Source organism: Ictidomys tridecemlineatus, chromosome 4, assembly GCF_052094955.1.
Source record: "Ictidomys tridecemlineatus isolate mIctTri1 chromosome 4, mIctTri1.hap1, whole genome shotgun sequence".
NCBI classification, from domain to species: Eukaryota; Metazoa; Chordata; class Mammalia; order Rodentia; family Sciuridae; genus Ictidomys; species Ictidomys tridecemlineatus.
The window spans coordinates 199,440,589-199,464,028 of record NC_135480.1 but is presented as its reverse complement, the minus strand read 5'-3'; the positions used below and the strand labels follow the sequence as shown (position 1 = coordinate 199,464,028).

The following is a 23,440-nucleotide window of genomic DNA, read 5'->3' as shown; positions in this document are numbered from 1 at the left end:
ACTAGTGGCTTGCTAGGTGCCAGTTCTGTGCTTTCTGACTTCATGTGTCCTTTCAGTTTATCACGTAAAGTCTGGCAATAGGATTTTTGCTATTTAGGTTCTTGCCTCAAAATCTCAAATATCTCCACACAAAGGCTTATACATGAATCCTCACCACAACATTATTTATTAATTGTCAAAAAGTGGAAACTGATAGACAGATTAGATGTGCTATACCCAGATAATGTAACATTACTCAGCCATAAAAAGAATGAAGTACTGACACGTGCTACAGCATAGATGAACCTTGTACATAATGAGCATTATGCTAAGTGAAGTAATGCAGTCAAAGAAGACAACCTATTTTATTATTCCTTTATGTGTCCAGAATGGGAAAGTCCATAGAGATGGAAGGTAGATTAATGGTTGCCTAGGACAGTGGTGGGGTAGAACTGGTGGGGAATGAATGACAGCTAATGAACACAGGGTTTCTTTTTGGGGTAATAAAAATGTTCTGGAGGTATATAATAGTGATAGTTGTATGACATTGTAATTATAATAAAAGCCACTGAGCTACACCTTAAAATAATGAATGATAGTGGGCTGTCTCACAAGCCATTTTAAATTCCCTTATAAAAGCTTAACAATAAGGCTTAGTGTCCATGGATCATTTCTCAAGTGCACACAGTCCAACCCAGATCAGTGGTTCTTAATGTTTGTAGATTTGCAGACACTGTTGGTACTGTAAGGAAAGCTATGGATTTTGTGCCCAGAAAATCACCCATTCATATTACACATTTGTAGGTGATCCATGAACCCCCCAAATCTAATTTCTGTTTTCTCTTCAATTTTATCCTAAGTTTTATCCTTAAGTAATGTTCACAGCACTAGGTATCAGTTTCTCTGAAATGTCCTTGATTTGTTGAAATGTACTCTTAATGTTTCATCTACAAGCTTAAGAATAATCACTAGCTGTTTCCCTTCAGACAAAGGAAAAGTCCCTTCTGACCTCTGCCTTTCTATTAGCACCATTTTTTTCGTGCGGTATTGGGAATTGAATCCAGGAGTACCCTACCAGTAGACTATAATGCCAGTCCTTTTTTATTTTTTTATTTTGAGGCAGGGTTATACTAACTCACTGAGGCTGGCCTCTCTCTCAAAGTTATGATCTTCCTGTCTCAGCCTTCCCATTGCATGGATTATAAGCATGTACTACCATGTCCAACTCCAACATCGTCTCGCCCCATCTTCACCCTTAGTCTCTATACTGAAGCCAAAGTTCTTTCTATTTTCTGAATTTCTTCCTACCACAGATCCTTTGCACATTATTCCCCGTGCATAGCACATTGTACCCTCTCCTCTTTGCCCAGTTAACTACTTTATTGAATGAATGAATGACTCAAGGTCACCGTATTGCACAATACCAGGAATGTGATGGAATGTGAGTATTGTGCCCTGAAGTTTATACAATGTGGCATCCTGAGATGAATGAAGAGCATTTTAGAAATAGTCTCAGAAGCTTGATGTTGGCCCCGATGTTGAAGGCAACAACAACCATGTCACATGATCTTTCCTACAAAGATTCTTTTAGGGGAAAGTCTCTTTTAGGTCCCACATTCAGGAAAATCTTTATTCGTTTGATCCACTGATTTGTTTATAATGCATGGACCCAGGGAATCTCTCAACTTTCATGTTTTTCTCTTTGCTTTGGTCACGAGAAAGTTCTTAAGTCAAATTTGAAACTCACATCTAACCACCATATAGGACTGTCGTATAGCTTACATTCACAAACTACATCTAGTCACAGCTTCTTCTTTTCCCATTAATATCACCTTCTTATCTATTTTGTTTTAACTTGTTGAGTGTGTTTCTATAAGCTGTCACTATTCTTTCAGACTATGAGGTGTGAGATATACAAATAAACCTTTCTTCTAATATTTTTAATATCACAGATGGAATGGAATTAGAACAACAGAAAGCTTGGATTTAGATTATAAGACTTTGGTTCAAATTCCAATTTGGCCATTCCTTGGATTTTTTCTCTTGACATATAACCTAAGTTCTCGGAAACTATTTCATTCTTACAGAACAGGAACACTAATTCATTCTTCACAAGATTGTCAGAAGAAAAATTAGGAAATTTATGTGAAAGTACTTCCCTGGCACATAATTGCTTTAAAAATAATTTTATTTTTGCTTTTATTAGACATGCTCTAATAAGAGCGATATTCGCTTAAATTTGAAAAACTTTTCTGGTCACGGTGGTGCAGGTTTGTAATCACAGCTATAATCCCAGGCCTGTAATCTCAGGAGGCTAAGGCAGGAGGATCACAAGTTCAAGGCCAGGCTCAGCAAGACCCTGTCTCAAAATAAAAAAATAAAAGGGACTTGGGATGTAGGTCAGTGGTAAAGCACTCCTCAGTTCAATTTCCAGTACCAAAACAAAAATACCTGCCCTTGGAGCTGTGGCTCAGTGGTAGAGCATTTGCCTAGCATGTGGGAAGCCCTGGGTTTGATCCCTAGCACCACAGTAAATAAACAAATATATACTCCAATAGAAACTTTCCTGATACTGAGTGATTCTTTTTTCTGCAAAAACATCAAATCAACCTCTTCTAGAAATTTTCTAGGGCTCCGTGGGCTCTGGGCTTAGTCAGCTATCCTCCTGCAACCTTCCCTCAACCTGTTTCCTTTCTCTCCCTTACCAGATCTCCTCACTGAAGAACAGGCTAAAGAAGGTCTCCACAACTACAGGCGATGGGGTAGCCAGAGCCTTCCTTAAGGCCCAGGCCGCTTTCTTTGGTAGCTACCGGAATGCCCTGAAAATTGAGCCGGTGAGTAGCCTCATGGCACATGATAGAGTCGGTGTTTAATCAAGACTAAGATGCCTACCAAGGGACCACATGCAATCATGGTTCTGGTTTTTGAACTCATCTAAAGGAGATCATGGGAGATGGTGGGGGCTTCCTCCCCTCATATGCAAGGGAAGAATTCGAGGACCCTCCACACACACAATAAGCACCGACTTGGTGTTGGACATAGCACAAAGCCTTTCGCACTTGCCTGCTCATATGGACATCTGTGAGGCAGCAGCAATCAGCTCTGCTTTCCAAATGAGAAATAATTTACCAGAAAGCCCCTGGTTTTGCCCTGGGCCTCACTGTTTCTTATCCATTTAAGGGACCTCTCCTCCTCTTAAGAAAGCAAAAAATCCTGGAGATTCTTGGTGGCTTCCATGTGTGGTGGTCATGATTTAAATGACCACAAAGCATAGCAAGGGCCAAAGATAATGTTGCCCAACTATATGGCTCTTCCACCTTTCTGAGCCTCTGTCAACTGTTCCACGTACCCTGACTGCCACATGAGCTGGAGTTGTTTGAGGATGTGAAGACGTTGAGTCTTGCCTTAAGCCAAAGGCAGTTCCACTTCTCCTGACTTCAGACAAGAAGCTCTTGCCTGACAGCTCTCTATTCTGTTGACTTTGACCTCCTGGCCAAGGAGTACACTCCCAGTTGGAGTGGGGTGCAAGGTAACACTGTACGCCAGCACTGTTTATTTCTGGTTTTGTTTTAACCCATAGTATTTAATGAAATTAAATGCCAGAAGATGAGTGGTTGTCATGTAGTATACTTCAGGTAAAAATCCTGAGAGTGAACCAGAATCCCACCTCCTTATAAGCCACCATTTATCATGTTTATATCTTTATGGCCCTTACTCCATCATGTGTCCAAGTGAAACACAAAGAGTAATAGCAAACATTTTGCTTTTCCTTCACCCAGGGCATCTCTTATGAAGTGGCTAGGGTGGTGGGCTCTCAGGAGCAGCATCCTCACACCACTGCCCTCCTCGTTCTCCTCCCAGCACTGAAGCTTTACTTCCTATGCTGCCTCCACTTCAGGCGATGTCATGTCACAAAGCAGAAGGAATGCACCCTATTTTTTGCTGTCTGAGAAATACTTCCCTCTAAAGTTCTTTAGCTTAAAGCAAGTTCCCATACCCACTTGTCTTAAAGTGAGGTGGCTCTGATTCTTGGTCACGATCCTGGATCCACTATGCCATTCAGGTTTGGTGCTTGTTGAGAATACTGTACTCTTCCCCTCTCTAGATGGAGAACAGGACAGCTGGCCTAGTCCTTTCCTTGGGTTGCTGGGAACCAACACACTAGAATTATTCATTCCTGAGATTGCCTCTTTGTTATGTGTCTGGAATCCAGAGGCTGTTGAATCTTGGTGCATGTTGTTGGATGTGATCTGGACACATGCTACTCCACAGGAAGACTTTGTAATTGGCTGCATTTGGCTCTGAGAGGCACTGGATTTAAAGGCAAAAAACCCAGGAGTCTAAACCCTGGTTCTACACTTCTTGGCTGTTTAATACTTGAGCACACCATTTAATTTGTTTATAGTTTAAATTCTTCACCTATGGAATGATGATGAAACTACCTTACCTACCCTTTCCATACCTCCTGGTGTAAGGATCAAACAAATCTAAAATATTCATAGGAAAGATTAAACCTGAACTGAAACTGTGGCAATGGCTCAACTGTTTTGTTGGAGTGATGGGCTTGCGTGGAGAGATGGGCTACAGGAGAGGTTGGAGCCAGATTTGGCAGAGCCTGGTTGCCAGGCTCAGAATGTGAACTGTACCCTGTGAGGAGTGTAAGGTTTTAAGCAGAGATGTGACATGACTAGTATAAAGTTTGAATAGTATGATGATGGTGATAGACTAAAAGAAAATGAGAGGCACAGTTAGAGGAATATTATAGGAACTCAGAGGAGGTCTTCACTTGGTTACACCAGGAAAAGGTACCATGAAGGAGAGATTACCAGTCCCAGTAGTAGATAAAATATGGTGGAGGAAGGTCAAGAAATGTCAAGATGTCTCCCAAGATATGGCACCTGGGAGGAAGATGCCCTTGGTAGCAAAAGGAAAAGCTCACTGCCATGAGTTCATAGTAGTAGCATAGTCATTAAGAGCATTGTTCTGAAGGTAAGGTGATTGTAGACATCGTACTTTTCCTTGAATCTGAGCTGCCTTTCAATCATAGAATATACCATTATCTTAAGAAGAGGAACAGTTGAAAGACGTCATCAATTATAAGACAAATCCAGATTCCAGAGATGTTACAATGGGAAGAAATTTCCTTAGAATCAATGAAGTGCAGCAGATTTGTCACATTTTCAGTCCCATTTCTGTGTATTAAAATGGCTTTCTTCTATTAAGCCAAGAGGGAAGCCAGAAGGCCTGAAATTTTTAACCAAACATTGAACCCAAAGGACATTACCATGTGTACTTAGATGGTTTTCAAGCCATAGTTTAATTTTAACAAATTTTCCTCATCTGAAAAATGGAGTAACGACATTTCTCTTACAAGATTGTTTTGGGAATTAATTTAAATGATTGCAGAGCCCATGTGAGCCTGAGAAGAAAAGAGGGGTAGTAGGTATGTGACCAAGAATGGTGTCTTGGGAGAGTCTGTTGAGGGGACAGGCAACACAGTGCCAAAGGAACAGGGAGGCCTTCCCAGGGCTACTAGTTGGCTAGTTGTTTCTCTGGTTATAAAAAATAGCACCTATTGTGGTGGGGGTGTAGCTCAGTGGTAGAGCACTCTCCTACCATGCAGAGACCCTGGGTTTGATACCTAGCACACACATACTCCCACACTAGCACCTGCTCCTGGTAAAAATGTTTAAAATAACAGAGGAATAGAAATAGGAAACACCTGCCTAGCATGTGTGAGACCCTGGGTTTAGTCCCCAGTACCACAGAGAGAGAGAGAGAGAGAAAAGAAAAAAAAAAAAAAAAGAGTAATAGGAAACACCCAAGCCCTTCATCTGGAGCTAAAATACAGTGTTCCCATGCTTCCACCCTGCTTCTAGAATCTTCAGTTTGCTTTCAGTTCAGACAGTTGAGATATTCCTGACAAAGCAATCCAGTATCCCAGTTATTCGTTTGTTTTTGCCTTCTAGTGTGTGTAAGAATTTTTCACATCTTACAAAATTTCTTCTTAAACATTGATAATGGCTGCACCTGTCCCAGCAAGTGACTCCTGTGGTTTTCAGCCCAGCTATGGGTCCGAGTCACCTGGGGGACTTTTGAAAAGGTTCATATCTGGGCCTCACTCAATTGTTATCAAATGCCTGTGATCTGAAATCTGTGCCAAAGCCCACCACATTATCCTAATCCTGGTCTTTTTGATTTGGGGTACCAGTTTATAATTTTAAATCACACTGTAGTGAATATCTTTATATAAATCCTCATGCGTGGTCTGAACCATTTTCATAGGCAGATTCCCTCCCTGATATGGATTTACTGGGTCAAAGGATCTGAGAACGCTTAAGGCCTTCATAGCTAAGATGAGGGAGAAACAGGTGGCATGTGGAGGGCCCCTGAGGCACATGCAGGGCAGCACCTAAGACAAGCAGGAGGCCAAGGGCAAAAGGCCTACAGGGTGAAGATCCTCAGCAGAGTGTGAGGGCAACCCACTATTAACTGCCAGCCCTTCATACTCACCTGCAATCCCTGATGTGTGGTTCTGTACAGGGATGGTGTGGTGGCTTCCCACCCTGGACCAGTGGTGCAATCACGGGACTCAGATCCCTGCAGAGTCACAATATAGTGTCGTGTTAGAATAGGAAAGCTGTCAGACTTAAACTGTTCCTTTCTGCTCTCCTCCCAGCTAACTTGTGACTTTGAGCAAGTCACTTCACTTCCTTGAGCCTCAGTTGCCCTTCTATACACTGAATGTGTTATCCCCTCCTTGCCAGGAGTGTAGTGTCACCTAAATGAGCCCACAGAGTGCCTGCTCCTCAGGCTGTGAGAGTAAGCTGTCCCCTGCCTCTCACCTGTGGTCTCCTCTTTGTTGAGGAGGATCCTACCATCCAGGAGCGGCTTGTGGGAGGGCTCCTGTTAGACCACTCAGCCCCCACCCAGCTCTGTGATCAGGGGTCAAGTCCTGGCTTGAGAGGCAAAGATGGCAACTGTGTCTGAAGACCCTTCCCCTGGCTCCCTGCACTTGAGATAACTCCTTGGTCTTTGTTTCCTTTCCTGTTGGAAAAAAAAAAATCAAATTGCAGCTGGCTAGGGAGCCTCTTGAGCTTTGTTGTCTCCTTCTGTCTAGAGGGAAAGAAAGGGAAGGGGCCACTTGCTGAGCCCAGTCTTAGGCTAGGAGTAGCCTGTGCCTCTCCATCTGCCTTCTGCAGGGGTCTGTGGCCCTAGCCCAGGGCACTGGTGTGACTCTTCAGGGATAGTTGAATGGTAGCAAAGGGGTCTTCAGGGATCACAAAGTAAGATGATGACACAATGAGGGTGTCTGACCACAGCCAAGTGTCCCATCTCCTAGTCTTTTTGATTGACGAGGAATAGCTTGTAATTACTTTCAAGTTGCTTCATGTCCTTAATTCCCCCATGACTGCCACAACTGTCCATTTTACAGATGGGGAATGGAGCTTCAGATTGCCATCAAGCCTGGAAGTAAATTCCTCCTGATTCCACCACCCAGGTTCCTTCCACCACACCCTCTTGCCTGTCTTTGTTCTAGTTCCCACATTTTCTGTGTTAGTGATTCCTTCTCCTAGCATTTCCAGCACCAAGCACAGATCATGGCACAGTCTGTAGGCATCAGTGAGTATATTTGAAATAATGGTTGGAAAGATGGAGGAAAGAAAATAAGTAACAAGAAATGTTTGAGGCAGGGAGGTAGCTCTGGGCCTCCCTTCAGTGTTCATACATTGTTTCCTGACCTGTCTGTAGGCTTTAGAGTTTGCTGCTGTCTGGCATAGGGGAAGGTATCTGCAAATCACAAGGGCATGTGACCCATTTTTCAGTCACCTGGAGAATATCAGATGCAAAGCCCAAGATACTTAACAGTATGGGCCAAGCCAACTTGTTCCCTACTTAAATGACAGAACCACTAGCAGCCAGGAAGCCCCATTCCAAGAAACCCCCTTTATCCATGTCAAGCTGCAGCCCAGGCTCCAGCTCATTTATTTAGGCCTTTCTTGCTCTCTGACACGCCTCCTAGCAGTTGCCAGGCAACTCTAGGAGTAGCAGTGTGTGTTGGGGATTAACTAGTTAGGGCTGGGGTCCTTTTTGGCAAGAAGGGGAAAAAAGACAAATGAATTTAATTGCCAGGCCAAGGATCCTTTCTCTGCTTGGTAGAAGACTGCAACTTTGGGAGGGTGTGTAATAGCTGTGTGGCTCTTGAATTAGCCTCGAATGTTCTTTCTCTGATATATGAATTTTTAAAAGAACCTTTTACTTCCCTCCTTTGTTTAAAATTATATCATTGTGAAATCTGAAGACTACCCCCTCAAAAAGCATTTCATAGCACAGTGGTGTCAGTTTTTAAAGAACTTCTGAAAAGAGATTTATGTGTTCCTTTCATCCCCTCTTCTATGCAGAGTTTATTTCTCAGCTTGTGCTACATGGAGTTGTCTTACAGCAGTGCATGTAGAGCTGCCTCCCAGGTCTGGCCACTGCAGGTTCTTGGGAAATGATAGATTACATAGCAAAGTCAGTGGATATTGGTGTTGGAAGACACATCTCTTGTCCTGGATCAGTATCTATGCAAAGGCCAGAATAGATGGAGCCCTGTGAGAGTTGTTTATTCAGCCAGCTCCTGGAGCCCTCTCCGGGCCAACTTGCTGGCTGGGTTTCCCCAAGATGGAGGGAGCCCAGCCCTGCACACAGGTGGCCAGTGCTGGGTGGGGACAGTGAACAAATTCTTGAACAGGAGTAGCCCACTCATTCCAGTCCTGGTTTCTCAGTTCATTCCAGATTCAGATGTGGGGACACAGGCGTCATCTACCTTATAGCCCCTGATTTTGCACATGATTCTGCTGAGTCACATTTATCCATCTAAAACCCCTTGGAGGCACAGAAGTTAAGATAAAGGCAGATTGATAGCCTGGCTTTCAAGCATGAATGCACGGGGCTATGCTGGAGCCGGTCAGAAAGATACCACATGCATCTGTATCTTGCTTGAGTAACACTGTTGATCTCATAGTTTTTGAAAAAAGAACCTATATTTATATTTGATTTTAGTGTAATAAAAAGTTGAAAAGTGGGGCTGGGATTGTGGCTCAATGGGAGAGTGCTTGCCTTGCACATGTGAAGCACTGGGTTCAATCCTCAGCACTACATAAAAATAAAATTAATTAATTAAAGGTATTGTGTCCATCTACAAATAAAAAAAAATTAAAAATAGAAAAACATATTAAAAATAGAAACATTAAAACATCACCATAGTCCCACTAAACTTACATATACCTTTTATATGTACTCACTTGTTTTTCATTATGCAGAATGCTTACAAAGATGCAATCAGATCTGAGTTTAAAGTTTACTCCTCTCTCATTTAATGTGACATCACATGCATTTCAACATAGTTGCCAGATATTCCATCAATCACAGCTACCATAGCTTCTGTAGCCCATGCTGAACATTTAAGTTGTTTCCCATCTTATAATACTATGTTACTCCATTGAACATCTTCTATGTGTAGGAGCCTGACTCTGGGGGCCAACCTGTTACAACATGGTGAGGTGGTCGATTTCAGCTGACTCACCTGAGGGGCTCAGAATGGGAAGAACAAAGAGCCCTTAGTGGGTGGTGTGTGTATGCTCCCTACCTTCACATACCAAAGCAGAGCATTCCTAGCACATACATTAGGGACATGACTAATTTATCTGTGCCCCATCTTGAGCTATAAAAGGTTTGAGAAACCTTAAGACACTATATACAGTACAGCAAAATGAGAAGGATATGAGGAAACCAAGAAAAGGAGGATAGTAGGCGAGGACTGGAGGAATCTGGTGTATGTGAGACCACGGACACCAACTATTCTCCACACAGCTGGGGAGTGGTAGTGCTGGGAATCAAGCGCATCGGCCCAGATCTGTCTTCAGAGCCCTCTCCCTTCTTTCCCCCAATTGTGGAAAATATAAAATATGTACAACATAAAACCATTTTAACTATTGTTAAGTATCCAGTCAAGTGACGGCATTTGCATGCACACAGTTGTGCAACCACCACTGATTCTCTATTCAGAACTTTTCTTCACTCTAAACAGAAACTCTCTATTAAGCAATAACTTCCCACTCTGTCTCTCCCACCCCCCAGGATCTGGTAACCTCAATCTATCTTCCGTCTGTGAGTTTCTCTATTCTACCCGTTTTGTGAAAGTGGAATCATACAATTTGTCCTTTGGTGTCTGGCTTATTTCACTTAACATGTTTTCAAGGTTCATGTTCACCCACGTTGTAGCAGGTATCAAAACTTCATCCTTGATTGAGTAATATTCCACTGTGTGGGTAGACATTTGTTTATCCATTCATCTGTTGATGGATATATGAGTTGTTTCTACTTTCGGCTTTTGTGAATAATGCTGCTATGAACATTATTAATCTGAACACCTCTTTACCATTTTTTTGGGAATGTGCCTAGAGTGGAATTGCTGGATCATATGCTAATTTTCTGTTTAACTTTTTGCTTTGTTTTGTTGTTGTAATGCTGGAGATGGAACCCAGGGCCTTGTGCATGCTAGGCGAGTACTTTACCACTGAGCTACGCCCCTAGCCCCTATATTATACTTCTTGAAGAACCACCACACTCTTTTCTACACAAAGCACTGTCTTTTGTTACATGAATGGTAGTATCTTTGAGAAGCATGCAAATGTACCCCTGAATGGTCTATAGGAAAAGTTTGTGAAGGATTTTCTTACTTTCTACTTTATTTCAGGTGAGCAGGTAGGGGAGTTATAGCCAGAACCCACCAGCCTGAACTAAGCAGATGCCCTGAAAGCAGGAGTCTGAGGTGGACTGCAGAAAGGACTAGTAACTTACTGGTGACTATTTTTTTCTGATTGATAGTTATTTGAACTCAAGATCATGTCCTAGAAAAGAAGCAGGTATAGAGGGTCTCTGGAAACCACTGCAGTAGTTCTGTGGCTCTAAGTGGCTCAAGAGGCAAGTGAATGTGATGGAAAGAGTATAGCCTTGGGTGTTACCTGAGTTTTGATTCTGGCTCTGCCATTACTACAGAATGGCTTTAGGAATTACTTAACCTCTCTGAGTTTCAGTATTTTCATTTGTAAAATGGAAATAGCACCTACTTTGTAAGACTATTGAGAAAAATAATAACAATGTATATAAAACACCAGCCCAGTGCCTTTCTGACTAAATGATAGTGACTCTTCCTGGGTGACAAGAAAGTAGAGGAGAGTGAGACTGCTGTGTTCTAGAATAGTGGTGTTCGTTCTTGCTCAGCAAGTGTCAGGGTACCTGTAACCATGCAAAACAAAATAAAATTCTGGCCCTTTTCATCATATCATGTTTTGAATTAGCTATGAAAGTAGGCCTTGTATCTCAAATGACACATAAAAGATTCTAAATAAATTACATATTTATTTCCTTTAATATTTATTTTGTATTTATTCTTCCATGCTATTGCTCACCAACACTTACAGGAAAATAGGGATAGTAGATGATGAGTGTTAAAATTAAGAAATGCATTAGAGTCAATTTTTTAAATACATAAGAAAAAATGTATTTGAGAATTTTCTTTTATTTCATCAAAATCAGTTTTTGCCTATATTGAGAAGAGATGACTGTTGTTCAGTTTTGACTCTCCACAGCACAGGGACACTGGAGTTACTCAGGAACACATTTTAGGAGTCCTGTTACCTTAGAGTCATACAATAAATGCTTGATGAACTGAGAACCATTGTTCTAGAAGTATATTGCCCAAATAAAAAGTAGGTCCCTAAGTGAAAGAGAATGAGAACTAGCAGTAAATCCGCTTAAGCACTAAGATCAAACTCAACCAAATGATTTCAAAGAGCATCACCAAATAGGATGAAAATGAAATTCCTCTAAAATACTTGAAAAATAAAACACATCTAGTGTATCTTAGATTATCCCAGAGGAATTCTAGTCTTTAACTTGGTCTCATGTCATAATCCTGGTTCCTTTTTTAACTTGCTCCTTTAGAATGAAGCCATGTTTTATATACCTAGGTCCCTCACATAGTCTGATTCTGTTGAATGATTGATACGTGCTTTCTGGAGCTCAGAAAGAGTGGTGGTCATATTTCAGAGTTGCACAATATAGACATTTAGTCCAAAAACATTGTATCAACCACAGCTTCATCCTAAAACATAAGAAAAATCAACTACACAAGCAGAACACATGTCAATCACACTGGAAACAAAGACAGCCCATCAGCTGTGTGGTAGCCGACCAGAGCTATCATGAGAAATTATGTGCAGTAAATATTCTCCTCTAATTAGAAGTGTGCAAGAGATGAGTATATTCATGGATTAAGCTGTATCCACTGAGGCAGTTTTAAATACTATGTATTTGTTGGAAGCAGTGGCACAGAGAAATGGTTTTTCTTACTGGTATTTTAAATCAAATAACCTTGCTTTAGGGTCTTTTGCTTCTTCAGTGAGACTATGAAAAGGAAACATTTCTAGTCCATTTTCAAGTAATGATAACACTGGACAATTTAGAGCCTGAATTGATCCTATGTGAGTTCATATACTTAGCTGTCCTGTGAGCTCCCTAGGAACAGGATATCATCTTCTTCCTCATAACCCCAACGCAGAGGAGAGAGCCCATGACATATAGAGGGATGGTGTTTACGATATTTTTGGATAAAATATAAATTTCATTCCTCCTCCCTGCTCTTAGATATACATCCACAGATTTTCTATGGGGTGTGAATACATTCTCAGAAATTAGATGGTTACATCATAGTCTGATGCCATCCTTTCACAAAAATCTTAAAAACTGCTCCAGAAGGCAGTGGAGTTTACTTGTGTTTACTTGTGTCCCTAGCATAGAGCTTGATAGACAAAAGATGCTCAATAATTATCTATTGTATGAATGAAATTATCAGAGTACTTAATTTTTATGTATTAAGACTTGAAGTCGTAAAAAAATGAATGTCAAGCAGTTATTATATTTTAAGGTTTTTGCATAATATTCCCTTGATTCTTAAAGTACCTAAACAGGGAGAGTGGTATAGCCCCATTTTATTGATGAGAAACTGAGGCTAGAAAGGTTATGTCACTTTTTAAAAAGTGGCAGAGCCAGGATTGGGACCCTCCATCTGCCTGATTCTGGCAACCATGCTCTTTTCCCCTGACTGCTCTCTGCAGTGGTGACTACCATATGGTCCATGTTACATGCAGTTTGAGGGCATTTCAGAAGAAAACTGAGCTGGTTTCCTCTTAGGAGTCAATTTCTTTAATCTGTGCAAATGTTTCTTGGCAAATACAGGTTAAACTAACACCATTTGTAAACTATTTTGCAAAGGGGAGATGTCAAAATTTCATACCTTTTTTTAAAACATTCCTTTAATAATTTTAATTGCCTAATATTTTGTTGTTTAAATATTTGATATTTATGGTGATAATTGGATGAAAAAGTAAAACACTGTTTCCTTCCTCCTCTTTTCCTGGGCTGACACCTAGTGGCCAGCTTTCTCACAGCAGTATTAAAGCATGTTTCTGGTGGCTGTTTTCTAGTTGATTTGGGAATTTAAAATAAAATAAATTTTCACTATAATAAAAGTATCTATGTTAATATAAGGTTGATTTCTTAGGGATCATAATTTTGTTGGGGAGGAGGTATTGGGGATTGAACTCAGCCCTCACATGCTACATATAGGCTCACATTCATAGATTCATTGGGGATACAGCCTTTATTTTTATTTATTTATTTGTTTATTTATTTAGACAGAGTATGACTAATTTGCTAAGGCTAGCCTTGGACTTGTGATTCTCCTGCCTCAGCCTCCACAGTCACTGGGATACAGGTGTGCACAACATGCCTTACTGATTAGGTATCACCTTAACAATAGAACTTTTATTTGTTTTATTGTGAATTGTAAGTCAATTATAATCAAGCCTTGATAGCAGAAAATGTCATAGTATTTGAAACCTTAGGATACTTGGTCCCCCTGTATGTCTGACCAGGTGTCCACTCTGCCATGGACAAATAAGACCTAGTCACTATTCTTTAAGGACAGTGAAGAAGCAGAGACAAAAAATCAGGAGAGAGTTGCAATAATGGGTGGCAGCTGCTACAGTAGAATGTTGTACAGTAGTCAGAGGCATAGTTAATCACTTCTGCCAGAGTGCCAGGGGGTAGCTTCCCAGGGAGGGAAGAAGTAAGAGGTTTCCAGGCACAGGGGGCAGGAGGTAGTGTTTGCAGAGGCAAGTAGCCTTGGAAGCACATGGTATAGCCAGGTGCTGTGAGTGATGCTGTGGCTGGAAAATAAACAGGAAAGAGAAGTGAGGCTAAGGATGAAGGTGGGCATGGCTAATTCCTAATTCGTGAGAAACCTTGAAAGCCACTAAAGGGCTTAGCACTAATACCATTAACTATCATGTGTCTCAAGGGTGCCTGTTTCCAGAACAGTATTCCTACAAGATGTTGATACGTTTTCTAATTTCATAAAATTTGGAATCATCACATTATTGCAAACTTTAATTTATATATATCAATGCATATTACCAAAGCCCTGCTGTTAAAACTTAGATCCCTGCTGTTAAGAAAAAAAAATGGTTAAGTTTGTTTAACCCAGAACTCTTCAAAACACTTTTTCCTCAGAAAATGTCTATTAATATTCCATGCATCTAGTGCTTCTTGCAGCATTTTGGGAAACACTGCTGTAGCTCATGGTTGATGATGAGTGTTTCTTACTGTAGGACCAGGGAATTAGGATACCAGCTGTGTTCATTTTACCCCAGTCTTGTGACCGTGAACCTCAGAAAAGACAAGCACATTATTTTTCCAAAACATTTCTCATCTGGCCAGACAGAGGTTTTGGGACAACAGGTGCCCTTGAGACACAGGTGCCACTTGGTCCTATATGTCCAGCAATTTAGTGTATCAGAATCTAACCAGAACAACAGAAAGGGGAAATAATACAAGGAAAAGTCTAAAGACATGAGGAGGAACTGAGACTCAGAAGGGGGAAGGCAGAAATAACTAGTTCAGAGACTAGCAACAGCAGAGATATGGTGTTCCTGGGGCCAGAGGCCATGTCATTTGACTAATGCTTGTACCTGTAGCATGGTGGCTTGAGAGGAGATGAACCATTGCTGGACAGCCCACCCAAGCAGGTAGGAAGAGAGTGGAGAAATACTCCTGCTTTCCCCTTCCTTTTTCTCCTCTTCATCTCTTACCAGTACCTCACACAGGCCAACCTCCAGTGGAAACCAGTTGATCTGGGAGCCTAAGAACTCCATACTGCATGGATCAGCCTCTTGTCCCCACAGTACAGAGCAGAGGCCAAGCTCCAGTGGAAATCAGCTGATCTGGGAGCCCAAGAACTCCACATTGCATGGATCAGCCTCTTGTCCCCACAGTATAGAGCAGAGGCCAAGCTCCAGTGGAAATCAGCTGATCTGGGAGCCCAAGAACTCCACATTGCAGGGATCAGCCTCTTGTCCCCACAGTACAAGCAGGCACACAACCAGCCCTACCAGATCCCAGATGGTAAGGCTATTTAGGGACTCACCTCTTGCCCCAGGCAAATAGAACTTGGTGAATAACAAAGGGAAGCCCCATGAGTTAGATTTAGACTTGATGCCAACCTGGATTCTACCTCTTCTAAGCTGTTAACCTCTAGGCAAGTTGCTATACCTTTCTGAACCATTTTCCTTTAGTATAAAATAGAAGAGAATTTCTATTTAACTGATGTCTTCCCAGGGCTTTCTTGGCATATGTCTGGCTGGTTCCTGATTTATAATAAGAGCAAGATGTTTAAAACTTTGTGGGCTTAGCCTAGAGCTAACAGGAATGTCAGAAATCTACTTGTGTCAATTGACTACCCCCAAATGTCAGTGAATTTGCTGAAGTTTTTTTAGCTCACAATTAGAAGCTGTAGATATCTAATTTCTTATCTTAATGTATTCTCTTCCTGGAGGCTGGAGGCTGTGGGAAAGTTGTAAAATGTACAATGGGATTTTCAAGTGATGGAGAAGTACTCTGCACAAATTGTAGGAATCAGTTTGGTACAAGCTAAAGAAAATTGAGATTCCAAGAGAACTACCGCTTAAAAGTCATGAGGCCCTGGGTGTCTCTCCCTCCTTGAACTGCATATTTTTCGTTTGTTAAATGAGGGCAAAAATGCCACCCTCATAAAATTGTTTTGAGAATTAAATGCAATGGCAGCCGTCAAGTACTTGTCCTCCCATCTTCTTCCCTGCCCTCCACATCGAACCTTTTATCCAGTGATGCCCAATTCACTGGCAGTCACATACCATGGAGGTGTGGCAGGATTTTTGGAAAGCCTTTAGCTGGAGATTATTTTTGCTTGTTTTGCTGGTCCCTGTTAGTGATGTGACCTGGCAGGTCTCCACTCAACCCTGTTCCCATCAGTCACAGCTCACTGGCATTATTCATAAGCCAGTTGCCAGGACTTTCTTTGCCCATCTTCCCACTGTGTTGCATTTTCATTCTCACATTCGCATAACAATGGCCTACAGGTTTTGGGGTTGTCCTGAGTAAGTCACCTACCAGCTTAAAAGGTCATCCATCCTCTGTTCTCTGAAGGAGACTTCTGTCCTGAGGCAATTGGTGTTATCCTCAATTGATGCGTGTTATACAAAAGTAGTATGAGAAAATAAATTTGATATTTATTGATTCCTGCTTCTTGCCCTATATTTATATTTTTGGCTAAATATGCACAGACTTACTAAATAAGAAAGTTAAAGCAGAGAGAGTTGAAATTACTTAATTCAACAACTGCGAACAACTATTTTCCAAGACCCTCTTTTATATATGCTCTTCTAGATACTTGGAGGTGCAGCACTGAGCAAAATAAAGTCCCTAAGCTGAATGTGGTGGCCCATGTCTACAGTTGACAGCTACTTAGGAGGCTGAGGCCAGGAAGATATGTGGAGCTCAGGTGTCCAAGGCCAGCCCGGGCAACATAGCAAGACCTTATCAGTTTCCCCAAATGAAAACAAAGTCCCAGCCTTCTAATCTTTTCTAGAAAAGCAAGGATAGTAGAAGATAATGAAAGTCAACATCTTTTATGTCAGATGGTATAGATGTTATGCAGAAAAAAGCAAGTGGAGAATGGCAAGAGCCTCCAGGTAGGCAGGCACTGGGCAGAATCAGATTGGAACCTAGTCTTTCTGCATCTAGATTTTTCAGTGTTTCCACTGGTTGAAGGCTATTCCTCTTTGGTGATGGTTTCCAGCACTTAGTGAGAAAACATGGACTCTGTATCTTGTTTCTTAGCCTGAAGTTGATAACTCAGTGTATGAAGGTGGTGGCTTTGTATTCCTAGGGTTCTGGAAATGCTTTTGTTGCACCCCCTGCTATCAGCAGCATGGAGCTGTTTTTTCCATTTCTGTTTTCCTAGACACATTTAATTTTGTTGCAGAAAATAACTTGCCAGCCTGAGTGTGAGCCCTTGTGCTGAGGAGACTAGTATGGCCAGGAGGAGGGTCTTAGTAACTGCTGGGTTCTGAGGAACCCATTGACTAGTTGTCCTGTTTCTAAGAAGTGGTGCCATAAGGAGTGGCTGACTTGACTTCAGTATCTGTTTCCTCATTTGGGATCCCATCAGTCTGTTTAATTATATAAATGAATTCTGGGTACCTCCTCTGCACCAGGCCTAATGCAGAGGAGTACAGAGGAGAATCAAAGATGAGGCTGTGCACAGGAGTTACATAGACCTGGGTTTCAAATATGGCACAACTGCTTTTCTATTTATGTAAGTTGAGGCACTCACTTAACCCCTCTGTGCTTCAGTTTGTTCTTCTATAAAATTGGGAGAATAAATGTGATCTGCCTTAGGATTATCGTGAAAACTGAGATAATCTAGCATGGTACTCAGCACTTGATAAGAACTTAATGATGTTAGTTTTTAAAATACCTAAGAATGACCCTTTTATTTATAGCTGAGTTTTCTCTACCTTCTACCCTGTGACAAAATGGTGGAGCAGATATGACATTTTCTTTTTCAAAGTTTGTATGTTTTAATAAAAAAGGTAGTAATAATTCTCATTATAATGACACTGTTCACAAAGAATTGTTGACATTCAGTCTTTTTAGCATATCCATATAATGGTACTAGATCAGTACCATTATACCTTTAAAAAGGTATTTTTAGTGTAAAATGAAACATATAAAGAAAATTTCTTTAATCAAATACATAACTTAATGAATTGGTCTAAGACTGGTACTTCCCAGGACAAGAAATAGAGCTTTCCCTGAAGTCCCTTCCATCACATCCCTTTCCCTTCTACCAGAAGTATCACCATGCTGTCATAATAATCACTTCCTTGCATCTAAAAAAATAGTTTTATCACCCAAATAATTATCTCCAGATAATATAGATTCATTTTGCCACTAAAAAATTACTTTCAATTTTCTTTTAACTTACTTATAGATTCCTTCTCCATCCCTTTCATTTACTTATAATTTATTTGTTGAAGAACCCATACCTGTGGGCTTTTCCCTCAGTGTGGATTTTGCTGATGGTACAATTTGGGGCAGTTCAGATAGTCCTCTGTCTTTATAGCACCTGCTAACTGACAGCTGGTTCCAGAGATTGGATAGACTTGAGGGCAGGACTGTAGGAGGATACTGGATCTGTCATGTCTCTCTTTAATGATCTTATAGCAAGGACACTTAATGCCTGAATTTATTTATTCATTGCATGTTGCAAAATGTTACTATTCTGTTTATCATTTATTTGTTATTCGTGAGTTGAAATATTTTTACAGAGAGACATTTTCTCCTTTTTTAATACTTAACCACTATTTAATGTAGTACATATAGCAAAGTATAGCTTGTATAGCAAAGGCAAGATACATATTAGATTCTTTCCCTTTATTACTTTTTAATAAAATGAATTGCTTCTCTATCATCCTCCAAATGTATAAATAATTTTTTATTTCTGATGTATTTAAACATGTTTGATTGTTTGGGGTCCTTTCCAATTATTGTCATTATTGAAACTGAAACTCTTCCATCCTTTCCCCCCACCTCTTCTTTCTACTTTTCTCCCTGATACTGGGGATTGAATCCAGGGACACTGTACCACTGAGCTACTTCTGTAGCCTTTCTTATTTTTTGAGACAAGTTCTCACTAAGTTGACAAGGTTGATCCTGAACTTGGGATCCTCTTGCCTCAGTCTCCCAAGTAAATGGAGATTAGAGGGTAGCTGGGATTGCTGATAGTTCCAATCAAAATTTAAGACTACAGATCTTTTATTTAACCTCTTCTTCATTGTGTGTGTGTGTGTGTGTGTGTGTGTGTGTGAGTGTGTGTGTTTGATTTTGAGTGGGTTTTGGTTTTTTGTTTTGTTTTGAAGGGAGTTGTTTCTGGTTTTGTTTTTTTTATTAATTTTTTATTTATATATGACAATGGAATACATTACAATTCTTATTATACTAATAGAGCAAAATTTTTCATGTCTCTGGTTGTATACAAAGTAAATTCACACCAATTCATGTCTTCATACATATACTTTGGATAATAATGTCCACCACATTCCACCATCATTTCTAACCCCATACCCCGCTCCCTTCCCCACTACCCCTCTGCCCTATCTAGGGTTTGTCTATTCCTCCCATTCTCCCCCTCCCTACTCCACTATGAATCAGCCTCCTTATTATCAGAGAAAACATTAGGCATTTGGTTTGGGGGATTTGGCTAACTTCACTTAACATTATCTTCTCTTAACTCCATCCATTTACCTGCAAATGCCATAATTTTATTCTCTTTATTGCTGAGTAATATTCCATTGTGTGGAACCCATGACTTAGTGCCTGGTAGGCAAGTACTCTACCACTGAGCCACACCCCTAGCCCTTCTATTACATTTGTATTTCCTTTCTTCCATATGGAGAATTCTGGTTCCCAAGGACCCAGGAGATAATAAAATTAAAAGATTCCATGAATATCGATTTATCTTCATCTCTTAGAAACAATACAGATCCTACTACCCTTATGATTACAGAAATCCTTTTACCTTGTCTTGCATATTCTTTTTCCATTCTCCTCCCAGTTTTTGTCAACTGTATTTACATTCTTAGAAAGTACAACCATCACACATCCTTTGGTCTTAATCTTCAGGTGTTAGACCCTGTGTTATACCAGTCCTAATGATAACATCTCTTCAGTCATTTTTGATTGTCTGAAGCTTGCTTCTTAGTGGGTTCCTTAGAAGGGTACAGGGAATAATATTCCCTCCGGTATTAAATATTGGTAGTAGCTTTTTTGTGCCTTTATACATCAAAGTCAGTTTTGCTGGGTATAAAATCCTTGACTTATACCCTTGAACTTTCTTTCCTTGAGTATCTTAAACACATTACTCCATTTTCTTCTGGCAAACATGTTGTTGTCAAAGCCTGATAACAATCTTAATTTTCTTTCTTTTCTTTTTTTTTTTTTTTTGTCTAAACCAAGTGCCTAGGGATTCCCCCCCCTCCTTCTTCTTCTTTCCTTTAGAGTTCAGTAAATTTACTAGTCTGTCTTGTGTAGTCATTCTGCTTCTGTAGTCTCAGCTAGATAGTCTATCTAGTTTTTGTTTGTTTGGAGATGGAAATTTAACCCCAGAGCACTTTGACACTGAGCTACATTGCCTGGCCCTTCTTATTTTTTTATTTTGAGACAGGGTCCCACTAAATTGTATAGGGCCTCACTAAGTTGCTGAACTAAGTGAAACTTGCAATCCTCCTGTCTCAGCCTCCCAAGTCACTGGGATTGCAGGTGTGCACCACCACTCCAAGCCCACACATAGGATTTCATAATATTCTCTTTATTTCAAGAAGATTTTCTTGAATTACAGGTTTTAACATTGGTTTTGGGTTTTGTTTTTTTTCCTTCAGAAACTGCAATTAGCTGTGCATTCAGTCTTTACCTGTGTTCAGTATTTCCCACAGTCTTTAAAATTTTTTATCTCCTTATTTCTTTTTTCATTGTTAATATTTGACATTATTTTTGAATATAATTACTCCTCATTTTTATTTTTTTGAATTTTAAAGTTTTTCTATTTTTCTTAAGGCACTATCTGTTGAGTTGATTTCCTCACATCCCTTCTTGGGCTTTCTTTCTTTCTTTTTTTTTTTTAAGAGGAATTTTTTTTAACCTTTATTTTATTTTTATGTGGTACCAAGGATTAAATCCAATGCCTCACATGTGCTAGGTGAGCACTCTACCACTGAACCACAACCCCAGCCCCTTTAGTCTTTTATTTCTGAAAATAATTTTTATTTAATTTCTAAATCTTTCCTGCATTTTATCTTCTCATTTCTAAGGTTTTATAATTCTGCTGTACATAGTTCTTTCATGCCTTGTGCCATTTTCTTAATGTGTTTACCTCATTTTGACACGCTAGTTTATAGTTTTAATCCATTTATGGACATTTGTTTCAGGCATGTTTTTCTTGTCTATAGGGATGTTATTTTATTCCTTTTTATTTCTCTTATAATAACTTTGTGTGGGATTTGACCTTTGATGCTTTTTTGTTATTCATTTTATGTGAAATGAGGTTTCCTGACTTTAGAATGAGTTGGAGTTCAAGAAAGATTTTCTAACTTCACAGAGCTGCAGCTCCTCTGTTGTTTTTGATAGTGCTCAAAACTTTGGCAGCTGCTTTCTGATGTTTTCTGTATTCCCTTCCCCTGCTTTGATCTAGACCTTCTTTTCCCTTTCTCTCTCTTGTCTATGACCTGTTCAGTCTTCATTCCACTCCAAGTAGTTTCTCCCTAGTGTGGCTCTGATCCTGAAAGGGAGTCCTGATGCATTCTCCTGGGAGTCCAAAGGGTGCCATAAGGTCTGCAGGGGCTAGACCAACCCAGCCCCTTCAGGCCTGCTTCATGGACACTGTGCACACACCTGTTGCAGAGACAAAACCCTTCCAACTCAGCAGCTACTCTCAGATTGGCCCACCAGGTTTTCTGCACACCCCTGATGGCTTGTTTGAGGTACACTTGTTCTCAGGTATGTCAGCACAGATGTCAATACCAAGCAGGTCATTAGTGGTTTGTACTGTTGATGGTACAAAGTGCTCACTTGCTTGATGTTTGGGGTTTACTGGTTATAAATGTTGCACATATTTGAGAGGTTATTGTATGTAGCCATTAGAGGCTGAAGCAACTATATTACCACTGCTGCTTCTAGCCAGCACCAGATTTCCAGAACACTTTTTTTTTGGTTTTTCCATTTCTTCCTAGAAATTCAGAAAGAGGTAAAATGTCTTTCATAAATATAATAAGCACCCTTGTAGAATTTAAGGGTCTAGTAGAGGAAGAGAGATAGTATAAACAGGAACAGAAAAAAATGGGAGAAAATAATTTCAGGTTAGGAAAGCTGTGCAAAACAAAACACAGTAAGGGTAGCTGGTGAGGTAACAAGTGCTTTCTGGTAGTCCTCTCAAAGAGGTGGCATCTGAACCAATATTTTCATGATGAGAAATAACAGGCATACCATCATCTAGATCATGAAGCAAGCCCATAAAGGAAAACAGTATGGCTGCTTTGGAAGGAGCACAGGGAGAGTCAGAGGAGATGAAACCAGAGAGGCAGGCAGGGCCAGTCATGAAGGTTCTTACTGGCTCAGGAAAATAATTTGGATTTTAATCTAGGCACAGCAGAAATCATTGGGAGGGCTTCAAGCAGAAGGTAGTGTGATTCAGTTTAAATTTTGAGGAGTTGTCTTGGCTGCTGTATATAAGGACAGGACCATGAAGGCCTGTAAGCCAAAATCAGGGGACAGCCAAGGATCTGGGGAGAGACCACTGTGGCCAGTGGAAATGATAGAAGTGTCAGTTTTGGGATGTTATCTAGGATAAAGATAATAGGACAGTGACGTGCTACATGCGTGAGAGAACCAAATCGCCTGCTGGGCTCCTGGCATACTTCCAACTATTTGTTTTTTTGAGTCTTATTTCTAAAAGAAGGTCAAGTAGAACTTTGGTCCCAAAAGTCACTTTAAAACACGTGGAAGGGGAAAAAGTGCCACAGACTGAAAGACAAGTTTGCAACTTTAACTGGCAAAAGGAGGGCTTGATTTCCAGATTATATGAAGAATCTCTATAGATAAATAAAGATTGAAACAAAAGAGAAATTTTGAATAACATTTCACAGGGGAGGTAACATGAATGGTTCATAAACTTAGGAAAATAATGGAACATCATTAATAATCAAGGAAACTAGACCACAGCAGCATTAGATTTTGTGCACATTAGATTGGCAAAAATTAGGAAGTCACATACTTCTGTTTGTGCATATGGAGCACTAACAGCAACTTATTTTGCTGGTGAAAGAGTAAACTATATTACTATGATTTTGGAAAATAATTGGACATTATAAAATTGAAACACTTGCCCATTTAGGCTAGGAGACATACAAAATGTTTATATCAACAACAACAACAAAAAAACTGGAAATAATTCAAACACACATTAAAGGAAAATCAGTAAATT

General features: G+C 40.3%; 1 protein-coding gene across 13 annotated transcripts in view; it reads left to right on the top strand.

Annotated features, from left to right (window-relative positions):
* Dennd1a (DENN domain containing 1A) overlaps nt 1-23,440 on the top strand; it is a 517,467-nt gene that overhangs the window by 353,636 nt on the left and 140,391 nt on the right. For all 13 annotated transcript variants that reach the window (XM_021723518.3, XM_021723517.3, XM_040286285.2 and 10 more), the window contains one exon: nt 2,688-2,813. In XM_021723518.3, coding sequence (XP_021579193.2) covers nt 2,688-2,813 — 126 coding nt within the window. The remainder of the gene's footprint in view (nt 1-2,687; nt 2,814-23,440) is intronic.